The sequence below is a fragment of the Quercus suber genome, unplaced genomic scaffold (genome assembly GCF_002906115.3).
Source record: "Quercus suber isolate HL8 unplaced genomic scaffold, Cork oak 2.0 scaffold_297, whole genome shotgun sequence".
NCBI lineage: Eukaryota > Viridiplantae > Streptophyta > Magnoliopsida > Fagales > Fagaceae > Quercus > Quercus suber.
The window spans coordinates 340,736-361,434 of NW_027069753.1; the positions used below are offsets into that span (position 1 = coordinate 340,736).

Consider the following 20,699-nt stretch of genomic DNA (forward strand, 5'->3'; position numbering starts at 1 on the left):
AGAGGAAGAAAGGGGGGACGTGAACCCAGGTGAAGAAGGAAAAAAAAAAAAAAAAAAGGAAGAACGAACCCAGGAGAAGAATGGGGAAAGAAAAAGAAAAGGGAAGAACGAACCCAGGAGAAGAAAGGGGAAAGAAAAAAGAAAAAAGAAAAGGGAAGAACGAACCCACAGGAGAAGAAAGAAAGAAGAAAAAAAAAAGAGTTGGTTTGGTCAAAAGGTGCGGCTGTGGGTCCCTCATGTGTGTTTTATTACAAGTTTGCCATTGAGTTATGAGAAATTGAGAATTGAAAACTAAAAACAGCCAAAAGTTGTTTTCAGTTTCCACAACTCATAACTCAAAAAGTAGAGAATTGAGTATTGGAAATAGAGTTATGGAAATAGAGTATTGGTGCAGGCAAACGAGTATTTTGCTATGGGTCCCACCATTTTTTAGAATTGAGTTATGAAAACTGAGAATTGAGTCATGAAAATTGTCAATCCAAACAGCCTCTAACATGGGCTGCTTTTTTTCTTTCTTTCTCTAAAGTCCATTTGAAAACAACGAACTGATGTGCGAAGCCCAGCTGAAAGGATCAATAGATATGACTAAAATTCTCCAAGGCATTGCATCAAAAGGGGATAAAAAAGCTTCTATGCAAGCTTTGGCATTGCTTTTGATTACAATCCTAGCAAGACCATGGCCAGCTACCCCGATAATTACCTTGACCTTTGCTTAGAGAGGGAGTTGGTTTCCACTTCTTTTGACAGAGCAAAAACCAAATTCCCTTTCCAATCTCTGGCAACTAAGGCAATGAAAGAATGGTTTCATAGTGATCCCACGCAACTACACTACATTTTTAAGGGCATGTTTGGTAGACTGTAATAGGCACCGTAATGTAATAGTTATTTTTATGATTTAGTTATTCTTTAATTTGGTTATGATTTAGTTATTCTTTAATTTGGTTATGATTTTATTACAAGAAATAGTCATTCCTTATGAATAGCTATTCTTTAAAATGATGAATAATTATTCCTCTTTAAAATGTGGTATTAGCTATTACTTAGTAAGTGTAATAATTTGGTTTAAAAAAAAAAAAAAAAAAGTAAGTGCAATAATTTCAAAATTTATTATATTTCCAAATAAACAAACTTTCCATATACATCTAACAATTATAAAAATAAAAAATCACAAAAAATAACACACATCTCTCTTAAATTTAAAATAACAATTTTTAAGGAGATATAATTGTATGAGTAAGATATTTCCTAAAATAAATGTTAAGTTTCATTTTAATGTTATAACTCACAACTAAACTAATGAATATGTTTAGTTATTACATTACAACACACTTTATTACTAGTAATAAAAATTACAATTCTTGTCATAATCTTCATTCAGTGTACCAAACGTACCTTAAGTGTAAAATGTGTCTTGATTCTATAGATATTTATTAAAGTCAGCGAGATCCCTTGTAACGTTTTGGACCTTTTGATTTTATATGACTACAGGATCATACACCATGTAATTATGTACAAACTTGTGGGCACGAAATCAATTTATATGTATAAATTTTTTTATATGTATACATACGTATAGTTATATAGACTAAATATTAATTTGTGTAAGTTTATAAATAAGTTTCTAAGTTATCAAATTAATATATATATATATATGTATAATGTATTGATGATATAATTAATCCATTTCATAGTTAAAGTCATGATTCATGAATAATAAATCTAATTTTTATAAATTTATAAATAAAAATCATTATAAACAGCTAAATTAATAAAATTTCAGCTATAATTTATTTATTAATTAGTAGCATATATTTGTGAAGGCATATAAATTTTTAATTGTTTTTACTTTTTACTATATATAAAAGTAAATAAATTATTCAAGTGGCTTGCATATAATATAATTCATTAATAAGGTTGAGATGGATTCCACATTAAAAATTAAATTAAATTAATAATCTTAAATATTTATAATCATTATTTTTTTACTAGGTGTCTGTTTGACATGACTTAATTTTGCTAACTTATTTTACTATTTAGTTTATTTTTGTTACTATTTATAGGTTCTACTATACTTTTTTATATTATTCATAAGTCTCACGGTAATATTTCAGCTAATTTTTATATTTATTTACAGTACTTTCAGTAAAAAAAATTTAGTTTCAGCAAAATAAGTGAAACCTAAACATTTGACAAAGATTATTTTTATTAACTTATTTTATTATTTAACTTATTTTTGTTACTATTCATAAGTCCAACTACATATTTTTGTACAATTTATAAATCTTATTATATTATTTCAGTTAACTTTTACCAACTTTCATTAAAAATTTCAATTTTCAATTTTAGTCAAATAAGCAGACAGCCTAAGTGTATAAAAAAAAAATTAAAACAAAAACAAAAAGGAAAGACCACGCCAAGTTTTGGGTTTTTTTTTAAAAATAACTATAAATTTCAAACTATATTATTAGTTAGGCAAGGTTTGAAACATATTTGGTTTATAGCAATTCGACTTTTCTGGAGTCGATTTCGCCCTTTGAAAATCCACTAGGAAATCGAGTTTCTAAAACTCGATTTCCAAAATCGAGTTTTTAACACTCGATTTCCTAGTGAATTTTCAAAGGGCAAAATCGACTCCAAAAAAGTTGAATTGCTATAAACCAAATATGTTTCACACCTTACCTAACTAATAATATAGTTTGAGAGATTTGGTTATTTTTTAATAAAATCCCCAAGTTTTCAGTAAAGCTTTGAAAGCTGGGATTAAAAAAAAAAAAAAAAATCTCTCACTTTCTCTGCACAAACCTAAAAAAAAAAAAAGAGAGGAAGAAAGGGGGGACGTGAACCCAGGTGAAGAAGGAAAAAAAAAAAAAAAAAAGGAAGAACGAACCCAGGAGAAGAATGGGGAAAGAAAAAGAAAAGGGAAGAACGAACCCAGGAGAAGAAAGGGGAAAGAAAAAAGAAAAAAGAAAAGGGAAGAACGAACCCACAGGAGAAGAAAGAAAGAAGAAAAAAAAAAGAGTTGGTTTGGTCAAAAGGTGCGGCTGTGGGTCCCTCATGTGTGTTTTATTACAAGTTTGCCATTGAGTTATGAGAAATTGAGAATTGAAAACTAAAAACAGCCAAAAGTTGTTTTCAGTTTCCACAACTCATAACTCAAAAAGTAGAGAATTGAGTATTGGAAATAGAGTTATGGAAATAGAGTATTGGTGCAGGCAAACGAGTATTTTGCTATGGGTCCCACCATTTTTTAGAATTGAGTTATGAAAACTGAGAATTGAGTCATGAAAATTGTCAATCCAAACAGCCTCTAACATGGGCTGCTTTTTTTCTTTCTTTCTCTAAAGTCCATTTGAAAACAACGAACTGATGTGCGAAGCCCAGCTGAAAGGATCAATAGATATGACTAAAATTCTCCAAGGCATTGCATCAAAAGGGGATAAAAAAGCTTCTATGCAAGCTTTGGCATTGCTTTTGATTACAATCCTAGCAAGACCATGGCCAGCTACCCCGATAATTACCTTGACCTTTGCTTAGAGAGGGAGTTGGTTTCCACTTCTTTTGACAGAGCAAAAACCAAATTCCCTTTCCAATCTCTGGCAACTAAGGCAATGAAAGAATGGTTTCATAGTGATCCCACGCAACTACACTACATTTTTAAGGGCATGTTTGGTAGACTGTAATAGGCACCGTAATGTAATAGTTATTTTTATGATTTAGTTATTCTTTAATTTGGTTATGATTTAGTTATTCTTTAATTTGGTTATGATTTTATTACAAGAAATAGTCATTCCTTATGAATAGCTATTCTTTAAAATGATGAATAATTATTCCTCTTTAAAATGTGGTATTAGCTATTACTTAGTAAGTGTAATAATTTGGTTTCAAAAAAAAAAAAAAAAAGTAAGTGCAATAATTTCAAAATTTATTATATTTCCAAATAAACAAACTTTCCATATACATCTAACAATTATAAAAATAAAAAATCACAAAAAATAACACACATCTCTCTTAAATTTAAAATAACAATTTTTAAGGAGATATAATTGTATGAGTAAGATATTTCCTAAAATAAATGTTAAGTTTCATTTTAATGTTATAACTCACAACTAAACTAATGAATATGTTTAGTTATTACATTACAACACACTTTATTACTAGTAATAAAAATTACAATTCTTGTCATAATCTTCATTCAGTGTACCAAACGTACCTTAAGTGTAAAATGTGTCTTGATTCTATAGATATTTATTAAAGTCAGCGAGATCCCTTGTAACGTTTTGGACCTTTTGATTTTATATGACTACAGGATCATACACCATGTAATTATGTACAAACTTGTGGGCACGAAATCAATTTATATGTATAAATTTTTTTATATGTATACATACGTATAGTTATATAGACTAAATATTAATTTGTGTAAGTTTATAAATAAGTTTCTAAGTTATCAAATTAATATATATATATATATGTATAATGTATTGATGATATAATTAATCCATTTCATAGTTAAAGTCATGATTCATGAATAATAAATCTAATTTTTATAAATTTATAAATAAAAATCATTATAAACAGCTAAATTAATAAAATTTCAGCTATAATTTATTTATTAATTAGTAGCATATATTTGTGAAGGCATATAAATTTTTAATTGTTTTTACTTTTTACTATATATAAAAGTAAATAAATTATTCAAGTGGCTTGCATATAATATAATTCATTAATAAGGTTGAGATGGATTCCACATTAAAAATTAAATTAAATTAATAATCTTAAATATTTATAATCATTATTTTTTTACTAGGTGTCTGTTTGACATGACTTAATTTTGCTAACTTATTTTACTATTTAGTTTATTTTTGTTACTATTTATAGGTTCTACTATACTTTTTTATATTATTCATAAGTCTCACGGTAATATTTCAGCTAATTTTTATATTTATTTACAGTACTTTCAGTAAAAAAAATTTAGTTTCAGCAAAATATGTGAAACCTAAACATTTGACAAAGATTATTTTTATTAACTTATTTTATTATTTAACTTATTTTTGTTACTATTCATAAGTCCAACTACATTTTTTTGTACAATTTATAAATCTTATTATATTATTTCAGTTAACTTTTACCAACTTTCATTAAAAATTTCAATTTTCAATTTTAGTCAAATAAGCAGACAGCCTAAGTGTATAAAAAAAAATTAAAACAAAAACAAAAAGGAAAGACCACGCCAAGTTTTCAGTAAAGCTTTGAAAGCTGGGATTAAAAAAAAAAAAAAAAAAAATCCTCACTTTCTCTGCACAAACCTCGGAAGAACGAAGACCCAATTTCACAATGGCCAATTCCTCCGGCAAAGGACCCATCACCCACGTCATCTTCGACATGGACGGTCTCCTGCTCGGTAACTTTATCAAACACTTTTTTCTATTTCTTATGCTAGCAGATCGAATATTATTATAACATTGTAGTTGCACATAATAGAAGACATTATAGTCCTACTGTTTCATGTTTTGTCCAACGTAGTACTAGTTGATTCAACAATTATGCTGGTAATTAAAGTTCTAATATTTGATTGTTGTGAAATTTTAACATTAATGGCAGATTATTTACCTTTTGATATGTTGGGGACACATATAGTTTATGTGAGAATTTTTGGGTGAAGAAACTAAAATGTGATACAAATATTGATGCAGATACTGAGAAATATTATACTGAAGTCCAGGAAATTATACTTGCTAGGTATAATAAACCATTTGATTGGTCCCTGAAGGCAAAAATGATGGGAATGAAAGCAATAGAAGCTGCTCGGGTCTTTGTCGAAGAGACTGGGATCAGTGATTCTCTTACTGCTGAGGACTTTCTTGTTGAAAGAGAGGCCATGCTGCAGAATTTGTTTCCCAATAGTGAGCTTATGCCAGGTATTAAAAATTACTTTGGAGTTACTCACTTTGCTTGAATTTGTTCCACATTATTTTCAGGTTGTTAGAATATTAGTTAAATGAATGAATTCACAATTTCCGTACACTTTAATTGTCCGGGAATCAGTCTGGGGGGGGTTAAGGCTGATTGCCATGACCTCTCTCAAACTCTGCAAAAGTGGGGACTTTAGAGTTTGAACTCTGTCTCTACTCGATCTCCCATTGAAAAAAAAAAATCCCATGTATTGGGCATCACTTAGTAAGGGAGAGTCTAGGTCCACAAGAGAGGAGCCTTGGTTAAATGATTCAATTCACCATTTTCTAACCGTTTAAGCTTTTGGGACAACGATTAATTGTTTTTTTATAAGTAGTGATAGTTTATATCCAAATTAGATAGTTCTCTATTTTATTTTTAAGAATATCGCGCAAGAGCCTTATTAGTGCAGTGTGACGAAAGATTACCATTGTGGTCCCTGTAATTTTGATCACCTGGGAAACAAAAACATGTTTATAAACAGCACTACATTATCTTACCCATATTAATTGTTGGTGATGTTAATTTTCCCTACAAATTATGGGTGCAGTAATGCAAGTAACTCTTTCTGAATCCTTGTTTAATTCCCACTTAAGACTTGTCCACACCCAACCACCAGGCCCTAGCCACTGAAACCATCTTGCATTTTGGATGGTTCAATTCCATACTTTTAGATCCACCTTTAACTTTTAGAGGGCCAAGCTAGATCATTCTTCAATCAGACAAATTATTCCTTTAGTAGAGATGGTATGGCGTTCTAGTTTGGCCAGCATAAAGCCTTGAACACCATGATTTGATCTTTTATTCTCTCCCCCATTTTAAAAGCTTACATTCCTTTTGTTTGACCTTCTAGTTTTACAAGAGATTGTGAAGGAGACAAGAAAAGAAAGCAAGTTATTTTACTTTTGTTTGGTTATGTGGAGAGAGTCGAATGAAATTAAAGAGAATATGGAAAAAAAAAAAAATTGGTAACTTTTGTTCTTGCAATCAATTTTCTCTCAGAATCTCAACTATTTCAATGAGAACCTTTTGGATTATTATTAATTTTCATCCTTTTTTCCTTCTCTAGTTGTAAAGCTATCAGTGTTATTGGACGTTGGATATGAGTTTGAGCCCGAAATTGCTGCTTTTTTTTGTGATCAAACTTTTGTTGGTGTATTTGGGGTTATAGTTTGGATGCTTTGATCTTTGGTAGTGGGATGATGGAGGTGATGGAAAGGTTGTTTGAATGCTTCTGCAGAGTTTATTCCTTCACTTTTTTTTTTATTATCAAAATCATGGGTTTGTTGCCTCAGCATCAAGAGAAGAGAAGTGTGTTGGTGAGCATGCGTTTAATTGATGTGGTAAGTGTCTGGCATTGAGGTTCTAAAGAGTCTAGGAATTTTGAAATGGAAGTTCTCTCTACACCAATAGTTCATGAAAAACGTTGTTCTATTTACTTGCGTATTGATTTTCCTTGGGTGTCGATTCATTAAGGATCAAAGGTTCTTTAAGTGATATTTTGTTCAATTGTTATCATATTGTTTCTTAGGGTAAATGTTGTCGTTCCATCTTCCATGATGATTCTAATGTTGAATAAAATGAGTTGAGTTGTAAGTTTTGGTTAAAAAAGAAAGACAGAGAGAGAGTAGGGAAAAAAAGGTTCAGGGCTTAATCAATCAGTTTTTTATTACATTAGAGCGGTATAGAAAGATTACTAGAGTACCTTTACACTAATAAAAAATAATAACAAGTTATTATAAACAAGAGTAAGTCTAACAAAATGAAATACAAGTTGATGTTATATGAAAAGATGCTACCAGATAGATGTTTTTAAGCTGTTGATAACACATTTACAAATAAAGAGTGTCTGGGGTTGTGCTGTGATAAAATGACAGACTAGTAACTTTAGAAACTATCTTTAATCTTCATTGACTACCCCAATGTACTCTGAAAGGTTCATAGCTGTCAAAATTAACCTCAAAATTCCAATGGGACTACCTAGGGGCTAAACCAAATACCCACCATTGGCTGGCATTTTTTAAGCATGTTTCTGTCTAATAACACATCTAGTTGAAACAGGACTAGCTAGCCCTGAATGTGTTGTTTGTTTTTAAGTTGTTATACTATTCCTGAAGTAATTTTGATTACTTTTACTCAGAAATCATTGCATCCAATACAGTTATCAGTTATGTCAATATTATTCCAATTTTTTTTTTCCATATATCTCTAGGGGCTAGCCGCCTGATCAAACATCTTCATGCAAAAGGAATACCAATTTGCTTGGCAACAGGGTACAATTTATTCATCTTTCTTATATTTAATGTGTTTCAATTGCCTTTATTTTTTTTTAAAGAGCTTTGGACCAGTTTTTATTGTAGCACATTTCCAGTTTAGTTTTGTAGTTGATGCAAAATTTCACAAATATGACTCATTTGATTATGTGCCTTACAGTTCTCACAGGCGGCATTTTGAATTGAAAACACAAAGACATGGTGAACTCTTTTCGTTGATGCATCATGTTGTTCTTGGAGATGATCCAGAAGTTAAACAAGGCAAGCCATCACCAGATATATTCCTTGCTGCTTCCAAGAGATTTGAGGTATAACCATCTTGTAGATGTTCCTTTCCGACTTTGATTGTTGACAGTATTGTCTGATGGAAACTTCTGTTCTGTACATTGTTTCCTCTCATTGTAATTCTTTTAATTTTGGCTTAAGAATGACAATGTGATAGCTCGTGACAAATTTGTTGGTCAACAGGGTGGCCCTGTAGATTCACATAAATTTCTTGTATTTGAAGATGCACCATCTGGAGTTAATGCTGCTAAGAATGCTGGGATGTAAGTCCATTTATTGACATTTCTTTTCACTAGTGAAAACTATTGACGATTATGCTTAAGCATGTTTTATTTTGTCCACAACACATGCTGAAATATAGCATAATCGCTGAATTTGATTGGTGGGTAAAATTCTTATGTACAACTAAAGGTAGTGTTACAATGAAAAAAAGTGCTTAATTGTTGACATGTTACTGCTATATGTTCCAGTGTTACGTTGATTTGATGTCGGTGGCTTGGCAACGTTTAATGGAACAATCTAATGGTTAAAACTTACTTTCCAGCTCATCAATATGTTAACAGGTGGATGAAAAATAATATATGCCGTTACCAAAAAAGAACTGATCTACATAAAAATAAAAAGGTTAGGTTTTAGTGGGCTGTGCGTTCAGAGTCTATAAGAAGAGTTCTATAATTTATAAAATGATTCACTCAAGTTCTCTATAAGGAACAAGTATACAATATATTTCATGTTTGGGATATTTGCCATTATTGGATTTAAAATTAGTTCCTGGTGCTTGGAGAAACACCATTTTTATAAACATTGATTATTGTTCTTTTTTGATTCCTCCCTAGAGGGGCTGATTGGAGGCTGACATGTTTGCAAAATTAGGAACCATACTACTGTTAAGAGGTTTAACATTTTGTTGTGTCACTTGCTTTGCTGTTCTCAACCCTGTTTCTTAATATTCTTTTTTCTTTTTTAGGGAGATCTCCTTACTGCACTTTATTATTTTCATTGATTAATATATTTTTAGGTTCTTATAAGAAATCTTGTTGATTAAGACCTCTTCCCTAAAGTTCGTGTTAGAAAATTCTTGATAGACCGCTGAAATCCTTAACTATGAAAACCTGCAAATCTTCCTATGTTGATTAAACATCTAGTGCTTGGTTTTTAATTAATGCTCCTCTGTAATTGTCTCCATATTAAACTGCATATTTTCTTCTTGTTCATGATTGATCATTTTTCATTACATTTCCCATACAGGTCTGTGGTTATGGTTCCAGATCCAAGGCTGGATAGCTCTTATCATGCCACTGCAGACCAAGTTTTGAGCTCACTGCTGGATTTCAACCCAGATGATTGGGGTTTGCCTCCATTTGAAGTTACTGCAAGCTAAACTTGCGTATCCCTCCAAGTGGTGTTTTTTTTTCCCCTTTTTCTTGAGGGAGAAGATTGATGAAAATTGCATTTATTGCCTATTTTTAAAAACTTAAGGGACACCTCGATTCAGATTTTGTGAGAGTGTTAACTCAGATTATTCTTAAGATATTATTGGATGAGCATTCCATGCTATTTCTCTCACAAATTACCATTGCAAGACATGCATTTTCATGTCAGAATGCAGCATTTTGATAGTTTCTTTGGTCTGAAAAGTGTAGAAAGTAGAAACAGGTTCACTATTTAGAAATATTGAATATTGGAAGCTATGACTATCTTATGCACCCGATATGTGCATCTTCTATTACGCGTTACTAGCTAATATAAATAGTTAAGGTTGTAATTGAACCAAGCAGTTTATAAATGGCTTGGGTTTGACTTGATAAAAAATTAATTCATATTTATGTATAAACAAATCAAACTCAAGCTTAGTTTTAGGTTTGTTTAATAAACAAGTCAAGTCCAAGCAAAATAAATTGTTCATGAATAGGCTCATAAACAATAGGCCTTGATAAAGAACAAGCTGAGTCTAGACTCTTTATAGGCTTTGTAATTAGCTTGACATAGACTTGACAAATAAATCTGTATCTTATTAATTAGAGGTTGGGATCACTTGTTCAAATCAAGTTAGTTCGATAATAAGCTTGATATGGGTTTAATGATGTACTTGTGTTAAATTAATAGAATTGACCGAAGTTTTATCAGGGCTGGTCGTTGCACCCAAGTTCATAAAAAAAGGGCTCAAGAGCTTGATATTGAGCTTAATTTCAACTTCACTAATGAATCAAGGTGATGTTACAAACCCATGAGTATAACTCACCCTTGAAAACCGGTTTGCAAGGGGTGAGTGCTCAAAAGTTCATAAATATATAATTAAGTTTATACTTAATCTATGTGGGATGTTAGAATTATAACATATTACCACGCTCCGCAGTTGATGTCCATGACAACTCACTCTTGCGACACTAACTCGATGGTAGCCCTTTCTCTTTTGGTGGCTCCACTTACCTATCAGTTATTTTAATCTAGCTTTTAGGCCGCCTCTTCTGGGATTTGACCATAAAGCTACAACTCATTTGATCTTAAACTCAATGAGCTATATTCGATTACTAGGGATAGTGGTTGGCTCTGATACTAGTGGTTGAGCTGAAGCCGAATTGGAATATTTTATTTTTGTTGTCAAGCCGATCTTAAACATCTACTATTGGACAATCTTCAACTTGTTTACAACCTTAGAAATAATTGGTAGTATCATGCAGTGAAAGTTGACTATTTCTCATGGTTAGTAACAATATTTTGAAGGTTGTAACTGTTTAATTATGACATTTCAATTATTATTTTTTATTCATATCTTTTCAGTGTTTATTTATATGTTTATTAGACATGGTAAAACATGTTAGAATTTGCTAACCTGACCTGGCTTGACCTAAAAAATAACTGACCCGAACACGAATTTTTTGACTCGAAGCAAAAATGGGTTGACCTGTGACCCAACCCAATTTGTTGCAGGTCAATCCGACTCAACCCCGATAAAATGTGACCTGACCCGTTAAAAAAAATTTACTAAAAAAATATTTAGACTACATCCTGATACTAGGTGTATAAAGCATAAAGCACCGGAACCAATAATCAATAGATTATAGATGTTCACACTTCACATGAGACAACAGACAAGACAAGACAAGACAATCACTAAGAGCTTCACAACCACTAAAAGCTTTACTGACACAAGACAAGACAAGACAACCATTAAAAAAAAAATATCATTCAATTTGATATGATCACACTTCATAGCTCACACACTAGACTCACTAGTAGTCTAGTGCTCACTATTTACTAATACACTAAATGGCTAGACTTAGCTTGTAGCAACTGACTAGCTGTGGTCCAAAGGCACAAACGAGACAAACCACAAAGCTCCCTCTACTCTTGCGCCTCTACTACTTGGTGGCTTTTCTATATACTGGTCTTGCTAGCTACTACTGGGTGGCTTTTCTATATACTGGTACAAGACAATGAATTGTACAGCCGGTATTCAGATTAGTTGGCTTTATTGACTTTTGCATCATTAGTACAGCTAATTAAGATGGTTTACTAGCTTGCTTGTTTTATTTGTTTCAAGATCTATATCTTTTTGAAGTTATAAACTTGTAATTATATGCATTTTGACAGTGAACTATTAACATTGAAAACTTTTTCCATCTTGAATTTATGACTATAAATAATTTTTGTCATACTCAAAACTGTCAGAATTGGAAGGATATTAACAAGTGGCATTAAGTGCAATTTATTTCCTTAATTTATTTTATTCATTCTCTCTAAACATGTTGTCATTAATTTATTTTTGTAATTGAAAAAAAAAAAAAATCTTGTTTGAAAAATACGAATCAACCCAACCCGACCCACAACCCAATTGACCCATTTAAAAATGACCTATTTTGACATGCAACCCAACCCGACCCGACCCACCCATTTTATCACGTCTAATGTTTATACTATTTAGTTTTTTACTACAAAATATATATAAGGAAATTCTAAAATCTCTAGAATGACAGTCCTTTTTGAACAAGAGCAACATATTGTCTTAATGACAACAGTTCACAACATTTTTTTGGGATGAATTCAGTTCCAAGACTTATCCAATCCACGAGTGACTTGTGTCAACAAAAAACAAAGATTCTCACGTGGGGAAAATGGATAAAAGAAAAGAAAGAATATTTGAAGGATAATAAAATATAGATACAATTTTCTTTGTTGCAGTACATTAGATTTTTCCATGAAATTCAAAAATATAGTTGTTTTGAATTTAGTTACTATTGAAAAAGATAATAAGTTTTACTTCGTTGATTAATGCAACCATATGTTTGAAACTGGACTCAAAATCAGTTCGATAAAAGCTGGGAAATTGGTGGCTCAACCAATAAAAACCAGATATTGGACTCATTTTTTATTTTTTTACTGTTCCGGTTTTTAAAACCATGCTCTTAAGAAAGTTTAAGTTGTTTTAAAAAAAAAGAAAAAAGAAAGATTAGAGTTCTTTCTCTTCAAACTTTAAAAGGTTAAACGATGGCTAACTACAACGTAATAACGTAGCTGGCAATTACAGTGGGATGTTGAAGTTAGGATTCATTAGTTCCATATGCCATGTACACTTTCAAAATTTCATTACTTAGCAACTTTTAATCTCAACGAGATTTTCCAAATAGAGATCGAATTTGAAATTTTGAATGAAGGATGTATATATACCAAGTTACCAAATAAGGATGCGTGACATTTTGGCCATTTTTCAATTATTACTAATTGTTTTTATATTACAAATACTGAAATAGTCTCAAACATATGGGACATTTCAATTGCAATTTGACAATAATATCATACATATTTCACATTTGTAGAGGTCCATAATGAAGTTAAGGTAGAGTTAAAATTGGAGGTTGAGCATAAATAAAACCACGTATGTTGACAACTTCGCAAGATGATTTATATTGATGGCTATTGGGACCTAGTTTGTGCAAAAACCATTAGATGGCTATGGCTGTTTATGGTGAACTGGTCACCTCCAAGGCCTTTTGAGTTGTCTCATCTTAATAAAATTGATTTGGTCCATCTCACTTATGCATGAAAAAAGGACATTTAACAAGCATGAATGTCAAATACTGCGGGCACAAGCATGAATTATTGGTTGCTTTTTAGTAATAGAGGAAGTGGAGATTAGGGGCAGATCTGTAGGGAGTTTGAATGCAACTTTTTGAAGAACTTGAGGAGGGCTAATTATGAGTCATGAAAGCTGTCTCACTGGCAAGTCGCAACTTTGGTTTTGTTTAGCATGAAATGAATTGTTCTTCTCATAAATGGAACTTGATATAGTACCCCACTTAATAATTTTTTCATTAACTATGTTCCTTGAATTATTCAATCACTAGCGGTGTAATAGTGACCACATTAACAAAGCAAGTGTTCAACTTTATGCTCACCCATGCTAGTCCAACTATGAGGCCTTAAATTGGAAAAATGATTTATTGTAATGGTGATACCCATGTCATTATTACACTTATGCTATCTTTTTTTCTTTTTTCCTTTAAATATAAACATGACTGAATTTCAATCTATGATATCTACTTCATAATGATTACTCTTTATTATTAAATTAAAACATAAGTCGGCTTTTGGTTATTAGTAGAATTCAAACTTAGGACCTCATATCTTATATTTGATGACAAATAAAAGACTTTGTTAGTTAAGCTAACAACCCCTTAAATTGAGACTATGTCAAAACTCAAAAGTAAGAGATTTATATATGTTTTCCAATGGTTTTTTAATTAAAACTAGCAATTAACAATAGACTTTCAGCAAAATAGTAATAATAATAATAATAATAACAACAACAACTGAGTCTAAGGCAATAAACAGTAACACCCTATGCATCGGTCAATAATGGACTAACAATAAAAGGATGAGGGTTCAAAAAAACCTCCCTACAGCTACTCTCTCTTCACCAAAAGATCCGCCTAAATGTTTCCTTCACGATGAATATGTTGGAGCTAACTTAGCTATCTAAAAAAACTGAATAAGTGACTTGCAATAAAAAATTAAAGAGAGACGCATTAATTCCAGTGAAAAAAAAAACCTATCATCTTTAATTGGGTTAGTAAGCTAAATGATAAATTTAAGATCTAGGACTGAAAAATTGATAATTTGCGATACGACCAATGAACATGACAGTGATACAGACATGATAATAACGACACACAATTAGCAGGTTAGGATTCAGACTTAATGGGTTCGTGTTAGATTCGAGTCAACACAAATTGACCTGTTTAATGAATGTGTCAATTTGACCTAGACAAGCAAAACCCATTTCGATCCATTTAACTAAGAATCATTTTAACAATTTACTTTTCAAAACCCTAGGCCTAGCTATATAAACTTGCTTTCTCCTCTAATTTTTTTCTCTTCAAGCCACCTCTAAGTTTATGGTTGTAATTATATCTTAATTGGTGGAGATTTTGTTAGAATCTAGTTGTATTGTATACATGTTATATTATATGAGAATTGCTTAAACAAGTTATTTATGTTAGGTAAACATGTTAATATGACTTATGAATCAAGTTAGTTGTGCCGAGCTATGTCGACGTTAACATGGCTTATTTATCAAACAGGTTAGGCAAGTCGTGTCATGTTACATGTTTAATAAACATGTTGTATTTGTGTTGACTAGTTGACATGACACAAATTCGACACGTGAATATACATTTTCATCCTTACTTAAAATACAACTCAAACTAATATAGCAATGACATTTAGCTCATACATTAAAGGTAAATTAATAGCATATGTGGATTTGGCACGAAAGGAAAAGTTGTCATTGCTCTTATCTCAAAAAATAAATCGCATGAATTACGAAGGAAAAAAGAAAAGGAAAGGAAAGGAAAGTTGAAATCTCAGATTTTCTTTTACCTTTCTTTTTTTTTTTTTTTTTTTTTTTTTAAAAAAAAAAAAAAACAGAAGAAGAAGATAAAAAATTGATAAGAGGGGAAGAACCAACTCTAGCTGTCACTTGGTTTAATGTAGACGATTTATTTAAGAACATGGAAGGTACAAGCTACAAAACCTTCTCTCTCTTTTTTTCTTTTTAATAGTTCTTTTCTATTCTTCTTAACATAGTTATATTTTTATTAGTGAACAATTTATTGTTTATTACACTTCTAATGTTTAAGTTTCTCATTAGTGACATCATGAATAATGATGATGCTAGAATAACAGTTTCAACTCCTCTCCTTTTCAAAATTGTTGCAAGTAGCTAGTTGCTCTGCTAAAGAAATAAAGATCATTTACAGGACTGTCGTGCATAGCAATCAATTGTATTTATGCCCAACATGGTGGAGAAGCTGTTCATGATCAATACTGAAAGGGTGTTTCTACCTAATTCAAATTCAATGTGCTTAATTAAAATGGGATACTGTATATAGTATGGACAGATGGACCCCCCGTTTCTAACTATGAAAATTTGTGGTGGGTACAGTATAATAGAAATTTCAAAGCCAATCATTGGTTTTGATTGCAGTGGCCACCACATCTCATAGTTACATATGCCACCAACACCTTGTCGTGAAGAGAGATAGCATTGCAAAGGCATATTGCTCTAACAATCATCATCTGTAAAGGGTCCATATACCCTAACCAGCACCACTTATTACGGGGTCCTAAAAAGCTCAAACTATCTATTTCCTTTTGCATCTTGTCTAAAATTCTAAAGGATACTAATTTTTCTTACATTAAGGATTGGAATTCAAATTCTCCCAGTTTTGAAAAGACTGTACAGTACCACTAAACTACGAATCTCTTAACACATTGTAGTCTAATTTGCTACTATAAAAAGCACAATTATGATTGTAGTCACAAATTTAAGGTACTCCTGCACTACAAGAATGCTTTGTACCCCTTCGGAATATAGGAAGATGGGGGTTGATGCATTAGGTGATGGCAATGGAAGTTTGTGTTTGGAGAGAGAGAGAGAGAGAGAGAGAATAATAAAAAGTAAAATTTAAAAAAAAAATCATATTTAAATAAGAATATAGAAAAAATAGTAAGTTGTGTTTGTCACTAAAAGAAAATAAGCGTTCATTTTTTCAACAGTCGAGAGGAAACTGTTGTAATTAAAAAGACCTAATAATTTCATGTACTGTGTAAAAACTTTAAATATATAATTTGACTAAAACTTTGTTAAGCTCGATGCTAATGCTTATTTGCTAATATGACAGATACTTCCTTGTCCATGTATATTGATCAATGTAACCTTTTCACGTTCTACCTTAATTCATTTTCTTTTTGATCAATATCAAGCTTGTTCATAAGTCATTTTATTAATTTATTCTTTTCTTATATATAGGAAAACAATGACTAAATTAATTCTTCTACCCCTTCATAAATATATGCTAATAATTAATAAATTGTAGTTGAAGAGTTATTTAAGTTAATTAGATAGAATGATTTTCCTTTATGAACTTAGGAAAATTCGATTCACCAACCTTGTGGTGTTAAAAATCATATATAATTTTAACTATAAATAGACTATTTATATTTTAAATAAACTACAAATAATAATTTGATATCTTATGAACTTACTGACAAGCATTACATAATTTAATTCTGAGTCTATAATATATTTTTAGACGTGTGTGTACTTAGATTGAGCCTCTTGTAATCATGCATGTTCAAAGCTAATTTATGAACATATTGTTATGTATGAACTTAATTTGTTTAATATTTGAGTCTAAACTTCGGATTGAATTTGACTTATTTGTGAAGTAAATATACATAAACAAGTATTTCTCCGAGCTCAACTCAAACTATTCATGAACATGTCAATTTATTTACTACCTTAATCAAAAAATGAAAATAAGAGATTCTTAAAAGACGATGATTTTAATTAGGTAATTTAAATTAACATAGTTTAATGCTATGTTTTACTCTAAAAGAAAACTAAATAAAAATATATATTAAATTGATGATGATGACATGAAAATATATGAGATCGATCTCAAAAGCTAGTTTCTTACCTGCCAAGAAAAGAAATTGAGGTAATTGAAAAATAGATACATCATTAAGGGAGAGGTTGTACTCTTCGAAGGAAACTTGTCTTCTCTCTTTCTAACTTCTAAGTAGTGGAAAACAAACTTTGAAGAGAAGAGAAAATCCGAAAATCCATTTTTGTGAGGAATAAATTCATATTTTTAGTAACCTAAACTTTGGACTAGTAACAATTTATAGAGTAATTTATTCTTTTTTTTTTTTTTTTTGAGAAGGACGAGTAATTTATTCATGATATAAGGAAACAAGGAGCTTTACACTCAGAAAAGTACACATATATATGCTTCCAAGGCCTACCATGACATTACAAGTTCCAATAATTAATTTTTGGTTTTTGAATTATGTAACTTCTTGACTTTCTTGCCAATACCAACCAAAAAATGCCAAAAATCGGCGAGCTATGCCAGTCCTCTTCCCTTCCTTGAGTTTGACTTCACTGGCAGTATTCGAATTCTCTTAGCCACTCGTACAAAATCCCTATTCACACACGCACACAGAGAGTCAGAATAACACGAAACCATCATATCGCAACCTAAAAGCTAAGACTAAAATGGAAACTTGAAGAAAATAAACTTATATGCTAAAGTTCCAGGTCCAGTCCCGGAAAGAACAAAGAAAATACAAAGAAGGGTAAGAAAACTAGTTAGAAACTAAATATTGCAGAAGAAGAAGAAGAAGAAAAAAAGAGAGAGAAACTTGAAAACCCATATGCTTAAAAGGTCATTGAAAATAGTTCACCCACAATGGATCAATATGAGGCTAAGCAGCTCTTGCGCTAACGTAACAGAATCTAAAAGGAAAAAGAAAGATTATAAATCTTCTATCTGCTTTTAGTGTTTTACTTTGTACTATACCAATTACAGTATATATCATGGGTCTGATGCAATTAAAAAGTATAAAGTAAAATACTCAGATTGTGACAGAGAATAAACGTACTTCCAATTAAGGTCACCGGCAAGAAGGAGATCATTTTCCATGTCTTCATAAGCAATGAGATGACCAGGAATAGCATTGGACAGATCAATATGATCAGTGCTCTCAGAATTAGCGACTCCATTAGTACTGTCACCAATATCCACAAACATCTGCCTCAAGGCCTTAGCTAGGCTTTGGTAACTTGCATGCTTATGAAGACTGATGCGCTGGCAGATCGAACGGCCTTCGAGCACGACTGTCACCGGTGGAACCACCGTGGAAACGAGATCATCATCATCCAGCCCTGCAGGGAATCCTTGAATAAGATTGTTGCTTTTAGGGTTTCCCATAACGAAGGGTCCAGAAGAAGTAATTGGAGTTGCACCAACCATTAATCTCCTTTCTTGCCATCTTCTTTTCAATGAGTCTTGTCTTTGAGCAACAAAACTATTCATTTTGTTTTTTCTTTTTCGATAAAGTGTTTCTTCTGTGTCTCTTTATATTGATGGGAAATATGGATGAGTATGAGTTGTGTGCTTGCTGGGAGGAGATATAGATAAGAAGCTGAGATGGGTTTGGTTCTATGTGGGATTTAAGAGAGAGAGAGAGAGAGAGAGGTGAAGGAATTCAGTTGGGAAGCTAAGAAGAATTTGGTATTTGGTTGGACAGAGTCAGAGAGTACTATACCAGTAAGTGCAAATACGGTAAACCTTTATGGGGGACAAGGGGTGTGTGTGTGTACGTAGTTATTTGGTGGAGATATATAAATGAGATCGGTGCACGAGTGTGCGAGCGTTAGGGAGAAATAAAAAATGTTATATCTCACCCACTTTATATTTCACTAATATCTTTAATAGTAATTAGTAAGTTATCCCGTCCCATACATATATTTTATGTAAGACAATTTTAGAAAATGGTGTACATATATTATAAAGAAAAAGTAAACTAAATTAAAGTAAAAAAATATATACATTTTATGATATTAAAAATTAGTTTAGTAACTTCGTTGTACTTTTATAGCATTCTCAAGGTAATATTAATTTTTTTTTATAAATTATGAAAACAAAAATAAATGCAAAAGAATAATAGGACCATAAAAATCAACTAATTTGTGTTGTAAACTAAATTAAAGTAAAAAAATATATACATTTTATGATATTAAAAAATTAGTTTTGTAACTTCATTGTACTTTTATAGCATTCTCAAGGTAATATTAATTTTTTTTTATAAATTATGAAAACAAAAATAAATGCAAAAGAGTAATAGGACCATAAAAATCAACTAATTTGTGTTGTGTTCACAGACTGCATACTATGAAATGAAAGTATATCCAACTCTCTTACCTTCTTCCACTCATCAATAGTGCAATATTAAGACATGGTGTGAGCAAGTGCGTATGCATGTGTCTTATAGATAATTTAAAACCATATTAAAATATGGTTTTACATTGCGCACTAAATATTTTCTTTATTTATGCACACAAAACAAAAACTATCCAATCAAATGACCCAAACTTACATCATATTTAAACCCCTAATTTAAAAAGGAAAAAAAATTATCTGTAGGAGTTTCAGCGACTTGATAGTAGTGGGAGACCAATATAACGAAGGTGGTGGTTAATAGTCCTTAATTTTTTTTTTTTTTTTTTTGCTTTTGTTTTTAATACTAATATAGTGGCTTAAGCAATTAATAAGATAACAGTAAAAATAAGTTAATGTGAAATTTTGAGTAATAGTAAAAAAAAAAAAAAATGTAATGAAAAGAGGTAAAAAAATACTAAATGTAAAATTAAAACACCACATAGTAGGACTTCATGTACTCTTGCATGAGGTCTCTGCTTTTATATATATATATATATTGATTGATTTGTTACATTTTTTTTTATTAATTTCATAAAGTAATCAAAATTTCTTTATTTTAAATAAAATCAAAATATGATATATTGTTGTTGATGGAAAATAAAATAAATCACCAAGACTCTAAGAGTGGGATCAATGACTTTTCCTCATATGAAAACAGATGTCATAAGCATAGAGAGTCTCAAACCGCCCTAAGAGCATCCACAGCCAGAAATCTCATCTCATCCTATTTTACCATCCCAAAAAGCCACTTTATCAATTATATAATATAATTTTACAATACTCCCAGCATCTCAACTTTTATTTTCCTATTTTATTCATTAAAATAATATTTCTACACAATAAAATAATATATCTTACAATCACCATCATACAATACAACACATTATTTATTCTTTCTCTC

General features: G+C 31.0%; 2 protein-coding genes across 2 annotated transcripts; one reads left to right on the top strand and one right to left on the bottom strand.

Annotated features, from left to right (window-relative positions):
- The first annotated feature begins 5,240 nt into the window (after window positions 1–5,240).
- Window positions 5,241–10,080, top strand: LOC112025322 ((DL)-glycerol-3-phosphatase 2). Its single transcript, XM_024057973.2, has 6 exons — window positions 5,241–5,401; window positions 5,694–5,918; window positions 8,165–8,225; window positions 8,386–8,533; window positions 8,694–8,773; window positions 9,759–10,080. Exons 1-6 carry the CDS (start codon window positions 5,335–5,337, stop codon window positions 9,889–9,891), a joined length of 714 nt encoding a protein of 237 aa, XP_023913741.1. The 5' UTR covers window positions 5,241–5,334; the 3' UTR covers window positions 9,892–10,080.
- Window positions 10,081–17,707: 7,627 nt separating this feature from the next.
- LOC112025340 (auxin-responsive protein IAA33) lies at window positions 17,708–19,195 on the bottom strand. The gene is made up of 2 exons (XM_024058004.2): window positions 18,459–19,195; window positions 17,708–17,999 (listed from the first exon to the last, which is right to left on the bottom strand). Exons 1-2 carry the CDS (start codon window positions 18,890–18,892, stop codon window positions 17,921–17,923), a joined length of 513 nt encoding a protein of 170 aa, XP_023913772.2. The 5' UTR covers window positions 18,893–19,195; the 3' UTR covers window positions 17,708–17,920.
- Window positions 19,196–20,699: the final 1,504 nt, after the last annotated feature.

Coding starts and splice junctions, on each gene's coding strand:
- LOC112025340 (XM_024058004.2), bottom strand. CDS start 18,892: ATGAATAGTTTTGTTGCTCAAAGACAAGACTCATTGAAAAGAAGATGG. Junction 18,000..18,458: donor GCCGGTGACCTTAATTGGAA/GTACGTTTATTC, acceptor GTGTGTGAATAG/GGATTTTGTACGAGTGGCTA.
- LOC112025322 (XM_024057973.2), top strand. CDS start 5,335: ATGGCCAATTCCTCCGGCAAAGGACCCATCACCCACGTCATCTTCGAC. Junction 8,226..8,385: donor CCAATTTGCTTGGCAACAGG/GTACAATTTATT, acceptor TGTGCCTTACAG/TTCTCACAGGCGGCATTTTG. Junction 8,534..8,693: donor CTGCTTCCAAGAGATTTGAG/GTATAACCATCT, acceptor GTTGGTCAACAG/GGTGGCCCTGTAGATTCACA.